This window comes from Euleptes europaea, chromosome 5 (genome assembly GCF_029931775.1).
Source record: "Euleptes europaea isolate rEulEur1 chromosome 5, rEulEur1.hap1, whole genome shotgun sequence".
Classification (NCBI taxonomy): Eukaryota; Metazoa; Chordata; class Lepidosauria; order Squamata; family Sphaerodactylidae; genus Euleptes; species Euleptes europaea.
Window position 1 is genome coordinate 64,626,375 of NC_079316.1, and position 8,847 is coordinate 64,635,221.

Here is an 8,847-nt window from a genome sequence, read left to right on the forward strand (position 1 = left end):
TTCTGCGTTTGCTTCCGGCGGCTTTTCCTAAGCGCGGCCGGGCTGTTATTTCAAACGTGTCTTTTCAGCGCTGCGCTGCCCGAAGTCGGGAATCCACCCCTCTCGCGACAGCGTTACTCGGGGACGCAAGTGCAATCCAATGCCCATTTGCGCAGAGCGGCGGGCCTTGGGCATAAGCGCGCTCAGGATCGCAGGGCGCGCCTCAGCCCAGGTAATCCAACCGTGATGGAAAGCGTGGAAGAGGACTTGCTCGTCTGCGGAGCGGCGGAGAACCCCTTTGCGGGGCGGCCGCCGTCCTCGCGGGAAACAAACGGACCCCGCTTGAAAAGGGACCAGTCCGCTTGAAGGAGGGCTTCGAACTCATCCTCAAAGGCTGCAGATACATACCAGTACGCTCTATCTAGAAGACCAGTAGACCCTGTCTAGAAACTCTAACCAGTCTGGCCCCCTTCAACAACGCCTCCCCGACTCTCTCTCCCAAACCCCAATTTCGTAAAGTGGATCCTTTTCACACCGGCAGTCAAGGAAAGGCTTCCGTTTCGACGGTACCCCCCCAGCCCAGCAATTGTTCCGCGCGAACTTCAGTTCTCCCACCTCCTTCTCGCAAGGTTGGAACAAAGGCGGGTCATGGATGGACAGATCAAGGTCTTCTCCCCCCCCTCCCCGCCCTGCCCAGGGTTGTTTTGTCCGGTCTTTCGGCCTGTTTTGGCGGCCGTCGGCTGGCTGGGGCGGGTGGCGTCGTCGCTGCCCGAGTCGTTTCACGGCCGTGCGGGGCCTCCGGCGTTTGGCACCGACGGGGTGGGGACACCCCGCGAAGGCCGGACGGGGCTGGGATCCCGGGAGGCCGAGTTGGCTGGGCGGGGGTCGGAGGCGGGCGGGGGTCGGGAGGGAGACGCGGGCGCCGGATGGAGAAGGAGGAGGGCGCCGAGGGTGGCGGGAGCTCCGTGAATGGCCGTGGCCGACAGAGCGGCTGTGGGGCAGTCCAGAGGGGCGGCGGCGCCGAGTCAGTCCAAGGCCTTTTTCTCCGCCGCCGCGCCGTCCTTGCTGGCGGTCCGGGAGTAGGGCTCGAAGGCGGAGGAGCTCAGGTAGCGGGCGGAGAGTTCGTGCAGGTTCCCCGCCAGGGAGCCGGCCATGGCCAAGGGGTTGGAGGAGAGGCGGCTGGCCACCGAGCCCAGCAGGGTGGGCACGGGCAGGCTGAACAGGTTGTGCCCCCCGGGCGGGGAGGGGTGGGCCGGCCCGGCGGCGCCGCCGACGGCCGGCGGGTGCGGGGAGGCGGCGGCGGGCCCCGATCCCGCGCCGCCGGCGCCGCTGGCCAGGCTGGGAGCCCGCAGGGCCGAGCCCAGCGCGCCGGTGGCGCAGGGCGGCAGGAGGCCCGGCAGGCCGGGCGGGGAGAGCAGCCGGCCCTGCTCCAGCAGCCGCAGGACGCTGCAGGTGGCCGCCGTCTCGGACACCACCGACTTCAGCTCCGAGTCTTTGCCTTGGTCCTTCTTCTGCTTGGTGCGCCGGTTCTGGAACCAGACTTTGACCTGCGGGGAGGGGGGAGGGGGAGAGAGAAAAGGCAGAAGGTCAGGGGGGGGGAGAGAGAGAGACAGAGGCTTTCGACATCCCAAGCACCCCACCTGGGCACCCCGACCTCCCCTCCCTTCCCCATGTGACCGGACCCATCCCGGCCCCGGGCGCAAACGCGCGGGAGGTTTTGCCTGGGGTTGGCCGCTCTCTAGATGCCCATGGCCCCCGTCTGAATTCTCAAAACTCTGCATGGGGGCTTATTTTCGAGTTGTGAGAATCTGGATGGGGGAAATGGGCATCGAGAGAGGGGCCAATCCGAGGCAAAACCTCCGGTGCGTTTTTGCCAGGGGCTTCCCTCGGGTGGGGTGGGGTCGCTGCGCGCGGGTGGTCAGCTGCAACGTGAGAAGAATGGGAGAAGGTCCTGCTCCCTTCCAAAGCGCTCTCGAAGTGGCCCAAGGGTTTCCGGGACAGCGAGGACGCTGTTGCTGCTCCCCCAGACAAGAGTCGGCTTCATTAGATCCGTGGACACCAAAGGGCCTGAACACGGAAGGAACCACCGTACCTGTGTTTGCGTGTAATGAAAATGCCCTTGTGCGTTGTGCCGTTAAAAAAAAGAGCATGGACCTCAACTAGTGAAGCTTCCACACGGAAGCAAAAGCTGCAGGTCTTGAACACCCCCCTAAATCCCTTCTTTTAAGGTCTGCCTGGCTGAACAATTCCCAGTAAGCAAGATCCCGAAAGTCTGTAGGCCCTAGACCTTCCTATCCCATAAGATCTTCAGCCTTCTGGATCTTCCTCTCCCCTTCCACCCGCCTTATCTCCGGGGATCTCTGGAGATTTCCCAAGAGTCTGTAGAAGCAGAGGTAGGTTAGTTACAGTTAAGCCGGGCTGGTCCATTACAGTCTTGTGGTTTGCAAGAGCTGATGTCTTCTGGAGTGCTTTCATTGATCTCTTCCATTCACCACTGCAAGCTCTACTCTAGTTATGGTGTGTGTGTATATGTGTGTGTGTGTTTCCCCCACCCCACCCCCCCTGGCTCCAGAACTATAAAAGACACCTGCATTCACCCCTCAAGCGTCTTTAGATCTCTTTTCCATTATTTCAAATATTATTTCATTCAAATCAATATCACATGCCACTCTCTAGCCACTGAGGCTGTGGTATTTGTCATACCTACTTGGCTAAATCTGACAGCCAAAGAAATGCTAATTAGCTTGTCAGAGGGATTCATTACAGTACAGGATCTTTTCAAGAAATAAGAAACCACTCCTCATGCTCTTAGTCTTTTGCACTGATTTATGCTCTTTCTTTCTTTCTTTCTTTCTTTCTTTCTTTCTTTCTTTCTTTCTTTCTTTCTTTCTTTCTTTCTTTCTTTCTTTCTTTCTTTCTGAAAAATTGCTTGGATTGGACTTTTTCCATGTAGGGGAAAAAAATACACGGCACATAAATCACACTGGCTACTTCCTCTTTTTTCATTCTGCCGTAGGAAGAGACCGCCAAACATTAACAGAAAATTTCTCCCCAACCTGCCGGCCCCGTCTATTTCATTAGCTAAAATATAGTAACAAGAGTTAATCAGGGTTCATACGATATTTTCAGGCCAACACAAAAATAAGATTCTCTTTATCACCGTTTTTTGTATATGAGTCACTAGGGATATTTTAAAATTTCCTTAAGCATTTCATTATAAACAAGAAATGATCTCTCTCTCTCCCCCCCCCCCCATCCTATTATCCTTCCCTCTGGATCTCTCATTCAACAAATCGTCCCTACAGTATTTCCTTCCTGTGTCGACTGGTAAACTCCTGGTCGCCTTCTGTGCTATACGCACGATTCTATACCCCACACGGAAAATGGGCCCGCCCTATTCCCCCCCCCCCAACTTACAGGTGTTTGGCAACGAGCAATTCTAGGACGAAATAAAGAAAACTAACTTTTAAAAAAAGAAGTTAAAACAGGCCGTCGATGCCGATCTCACTCTTCGTGAGATTCGCGGGGATACTTGTAAGATAACGTTGCACATTAGAATAAAAATTCGTCTGGCTCTCCTATTTGACTCTGTTGACTGATGTCCCCCGCCCCCCTCCGATGGCTCCTGATATTAATCTCTTCCCTGCCAAACTCTGCAGGACCAATTTGCTCGTTAAAATCGTTTGTTAAAACGCGTTCGGTTTAAAGAGATCTGCGGCCAGGACAAGATGCACAGGTCAGCTCTCTTTTTTACCCCAAAACTAGTCTGCAAACACCAGTCAAAACAAAAGGGGGACGGGGGTAAAGAGGCGTAACCTTTATGCAGGCATTCGTGGCCCTGGAGACTTTACTTGCACTGTGGATACTGCTGAAATGCGTTTGGAAGTAAACTCTTACAGAAAGGAAGGAGTAGCTGCCGGCAAGGAAAACGGAGCACCTGGAGACCTTTAGAAAGAACTGGCTGGGGGACGGGGGAGAGGGTCTGATCCCCAAAAGCTTTTACTGTAATAAGTCTCCTGGCCCTTAATGCCTCACAAGACTGGGTGTGTGTTTGTGTGTGTGTGTGTGTGGCCTGTCACACGCCCTCCCCTTCGGCATTTCTAAATCAGGATCCCAGCCTGGGAGTTTGGAAAGTCTTGACTCCGGCAGACCTCCACCCACACCTATCGCCGGAAGCTCCCGGACAACCAGCGGGGCACACGGCCAGCCTCTTAAGGCCTGGAGGCTCAAGAGATCAGGGCAGACCCGACGTGGGCCGCAAGGATTTCCAACCCGCTCACGGAGCAAAGGCAGACTGAATATGGTCAGACGCTGAACCATTTCACAAAAAATCTTCCTGGAGGGCCCACACCTACAGACCACCCCCCCTACCCACACACACATTTCAGAGTTTATCTTGAACAGGCCGAAATATTTCGTAAAGCATCCCCTTTCTATTTACCGCTTAATTTTGGTTACTTAGCCTTTTTACATTATTTAGGTTAAAACTTATTCCGTTTTTTTTCTTTTTTTTGGATAAGACCAAGATGTTTCCTTGAAAGCTATGCTCACATGGCACGGAAGCAAATCTCATTTATTTCCATTTGAGTTATTTTCATGCGGAATATTTCGGAGGAGAGAGTCTTATTTGTAAGGGCGTGCCATGCACGTCTGGGCAGACTCTTCCGGAAAACAAATTTCAACAAGCAGGTTGTTGTTTTTTTCTTTGCAAATCCCAGTGATTTACAGCAGGATCGTACCCACTTTTCCTTGGGAGTAAACGCCACGGAGCGCAATGGCCTCTCCACGCCCCACTAAGAAGAGTCTAAGGCCATTTATGCATGGGAGGTTTGGCCTTGGACTTGCCACTCTCTAGATGCACATTTCCCCCATCCAAATTCTCAAAACTAAAAAATATGCCCCAGTGCAGAGTTTTGAGAATTCAGATGGGGGGAAACGTGCACCTAGAGAGTGGCAAATCCAAGGCAAAACCTCCCATGCGTAAATGGCCTTAGAAGGGCGCAACTGCGTTTAGGATCGCACTGTTTATCTCCCCCGCCACTCCACTTCCTAACATGGCGGCGCCCCGTATTAAAGGGGGCAACGCACACACACAGCATTGAAGACAGCGGCTCCCCCACCCCGCCAGGAGCTCCGGGGTCATGATCATCCTGGAGGGTCGCGGACTTGGCCGAGCGGGTTTACGCACGGGAGGTTTGGCCTGGGGTTGGCCGCTCTCAAGCTGCCCATTTTCCCCATCCGGATTCTCCAGACTCAACCCTAAGCCCCCCATGCAGAGTTTGGAGGATTCAGATGGGGGGAAATGCGCAGCTCGAGAGTGGCCAACCCCAGGCAAAGCCTCCCGTGCGTCAACGGTCTTGCTCCGATCTGGCTGGATCGCTCAGCCTGGTGGGGAGGGAAGCGGCTTCCTTCGGGTTGGCGTCGGGAAAGAGGTCCCTTCGGCACCGCCGCCGGCCTTCCCGGGGATTTCTCCCGCCGGCCTGCCCTGGCCAACTCCACGGCGGAGCGTGCGGGGTGGGGGGTTTCCGATCCCGCCTCTCCCGGACCCCAGGAAAGCAGAGAGCCCGCTCGGTCTATGAGTACCTGAGTCTCGGAGAGGTTGAGCTGCCGGGCCAGCTCGGTCCTTTCCCGCCCGACCACGTACTGGCATCTCTGGAACTCCATCTCCAGCCGGTAGAGCTGCTCGGCGGTGAAGGAGGTGCGGGTCCTCTTGGGCCGGTCCAGGTCCAGCCCCTTGGGGAGGATGATCTCGCGGATCGAGCCTTTGGCATCTGGCGGGAGGAGACGGAGGCGCCTTGAGGCCGGGGCGGCCGGGAGCCGAGCCTCGGGGCGTCAACGGAGGGGGCGTCCAACACAGCCACCCCGCGACTGCCACAAACCCCGCATCCCTGGCACGAGCAGCCGCTGCCATGGGGGAGATACCCCGGGCACCTCTGAAGAGCTCCAAACATGATCCACACACCTCCCCATCCACCCCAAACCCTACAAAAACACTGCTGGGATTGGGGGGGTGCCCGGAGCAGCCCCGCTCGTCTCCCAGGCATGGCAGAGGCCTACAAGCAACCGCCTCATCCTCACTTCTTATTGTCTTTGCATCGAGGGGACCAGAGCTGCATTTTCGCCCCTCTTGAAGGCAGACGGGGAAAGCAAGCAAAAGACGCTTTTCTGGGCCGGCTTCCTCTTTTTGGGCGCGGGGGGTGGGGGATGCTGGTTGGCCCAGCTATTCTTTTGCTCATGCAAAAGCTGGCTGGCCAAGCTATTCTTTTGCTCATCCGCCTCGGTTTCAGGAGAGCCTTCCAAATCTCATTAGGACCTTCTCAGGCTCGAACTCGGTTCGCATTACGTTTCAGCCTTCTCGGCCTTGCGGGACCCCCCCCCCCCCATCCCGCGCGCTCCTGATACAGTCCGAGGACCAGAGAACTCCCGAATTTTAAACCGCCCTCTTTCGGAGGCAACCGAATTCACGGCCTGACTTTGCTCCTGTCCTAACGGGAGTCTCTCTCTTGAACACAAACACCCACCCACCCCTCCAACTGGATGCTCTGGAAACGCAGGCGTGCATTACACAAAAAAACCCACCAACCTTAGCAAATTACTGCCCCGACGGCCGTGGGGAGGTGGGGGAAACCGTGCCGGGAGACGTGACATCAAAACCACCGCCCTCTTTCTTTTGAAAGGAAGGGGCATTCAGTTAAATGCCAATTTTTACAAAATTTCAAAAAAAAAAAAATCTTTTGGCGCCTCTCGCTTTTGAAAACCTGGTCGGGATCTGAGCGGCCCCAGAGGAAGACTTTGTCCCTTTTCACGGAACCCCCCCGGAAGACTTGACCCAGCCTTCGGAAGGGGTTCAAGGGAACCCCCGGTGGGGCAGCCGCTTCTCCTTTCGGGCCCCGGCAGCGACCATTTCTCGCGGCTTCGGCCGCCTGCCTTCCGCCCTCTCGGAAGGGCTCTCCTGACACTTGAAGCCGGCAGCCTTTGGAAACGGGCTTGGGGATCAAGGGGGGGGGGAAACGGGGGGCCCTGCAGAGCAACAGCCCTTGATGCCGAAAGCAAAAACAACCACCCGGGAAAGGTTGCCTGGATCGGATAAACTGGGGGGGGGGGAGAGAAACCAGGAACACACGCCCCCTCCCAAAGCGGAACATTTGGCATGTCGAGCCGGGAGAAACGTCGCCTTCAAACCCCCAGCCCCCGAGGCTAGGGGGGGAAAAGATCTCTCCGATTGCGAAACGTGCTCAAAGATCTCTTTGCACCCCGGGATCTTTCGTCCAACAAAAAGAGACCAGCCACCCTCTCTCACGTGCGCGGGGATCTCAGACCCACACCGCAGACTCGATCCCCCCCTACCTCGGACGAGGATTCTCCTGCAATAATCCGGGTCGGCGGGACTCGCTTTACTTTTGCTGCAGTCTTCCGAGGCGCCGGAGGCTGGGAAAGTCCCCTGCGGGTCCTTCAAGAAAGCCGCCGGAATAGTCCCTTCGCATCCCTTGCCGTCCTTGCCCTCTTTAGGCCCGTTCTTGGAGACCCGGGCGCCTTCCAGCTCGGGATTGCACCTAACGTCCATTTTGTCTGGCTTCCCAAACATATAGTGCAATATGGGTTTAAAAAAAAAAAAAAGTGGAGAGAGGGAGAGAGAGAGATGGAGAGGGATGGAGAGAAAGAGAGAGGGGTGGGTGGGGGGTGGGGTGGGGGAAAGAAGGCTGTCGGGTATTGCACAGTCGACGGTCAGCTCGGCGAGCAGCGAGCGAAAGTCCCTTGGAAGGCGAGAGAGGTCGGTCCTGATGCACACAAGGCAGGAAACCAGCCGCTTCCTCAATTCCCGGCGTCCTAGCGCGAGTGTCCAGCTTCCCCCCCCCCCCCCAGGCAGCCCCAATGATCAGGTACTCCACAGTGCAACTCTAAAATGATTTAATGCCTGCCTTATTACGGAGAGGGGGATGCAGCGGTTAGACACCCAGAGAGGCGCGCACTGGCTGTTGCAATTGATTACGGGTAATTTTGCAGCCTCCACATTTAGGTTACCTCATGAATACACTAAATTGTTTGGATAATATATCACATCGTAATGGGTGGTTTGTATGCTTGTCCCCAATCAAGTCGAGTTTAGCCAGTGAATAAACTGAAATGATTGGCCTTGCTTTCAGGAAACACACAATCAAAAGAGGGAGACTTTCGGGAGAAGGGGTGGGGGGGAGAAAAAAAAAACTTTTGACAAGATTCAGCTGGAATTGTTAGGAGCCATTAGCGGCCATTATTAACTTTCTTCAGTTTGCCTTTGACCCTTGCAGATTACAGGGTGGTTTTATCCAAGACACGCCTAATACATGTGAACAAAGCTATCAAGGAATGGGGGGTGGGGGTGGGAGATACACACGTACACATAACTGGGAAAGGAATCTTGTTATTTTCCAAGTCGCCACCAAAGAAACGCAGGCAACAATTTTTAAGAAAGTTTCCCTTGGTGTGGCTTGATCCAAGAAAGCAGGTTTGTGTTTTGCCAAGGAGCGGGAATCCTTCTTAACACTTACCTCCCCCAGCCAGCCATCTTAAACTCCGACCTCTCTTTAATTCAGTTCAGATACTTGGGTGTTCAGTGTGTCCCCCCCCCCCAATCTGCACCTTAAGCATATTTGCAGAGAATGGTGTGTGTGTTTTTTAAAAAAAACCTTGCTTTGTATTCAGATGGATCCAGGAGAGAGGGTAGGGAGAGAAACTGAGCAGGGGAGATCTCGACTGCGTGATCTACTAAAGGGGGGGGGGAGAGAGAGAGTTTCCCTGAGCTATTTCATTGTGTCTGCTACAATATCTTTGAGAACCGCAACAGCCAGTAATCCAATAAGACCATTGATTAGGCTACAATGATTCAAT

The 8,847-nt window shown here is 55.2% G+C and overlaps 1 protein-coding gene across 1 annotated transcript; it reads right to left on the reverse strand.

The window, feature by feature from the left end:
* Positions 1–1,004: 1,004 nt before the first annotated feature.
* Positions 1,005–7,564, reverse strand: VAX1 (ventral anterior homeobox 1). The gene is made up of 3 exons (XM_056850217.1): positions 7,327–7,564; positions 5,563–5,750; positions 1,005–1,526 (listed from the first exon to the last, which is right to left on the reverse strand). Exons 1-3 carry the CDS (start codon positions 7,562–7,564, stop codon positions 1,005–1,007), a joined length of 948 nt encoding a protein of 315 aa, XP_056706195.1.
* Positions 7,565–8,847: the final 1,283 nt, after the last annotated feature.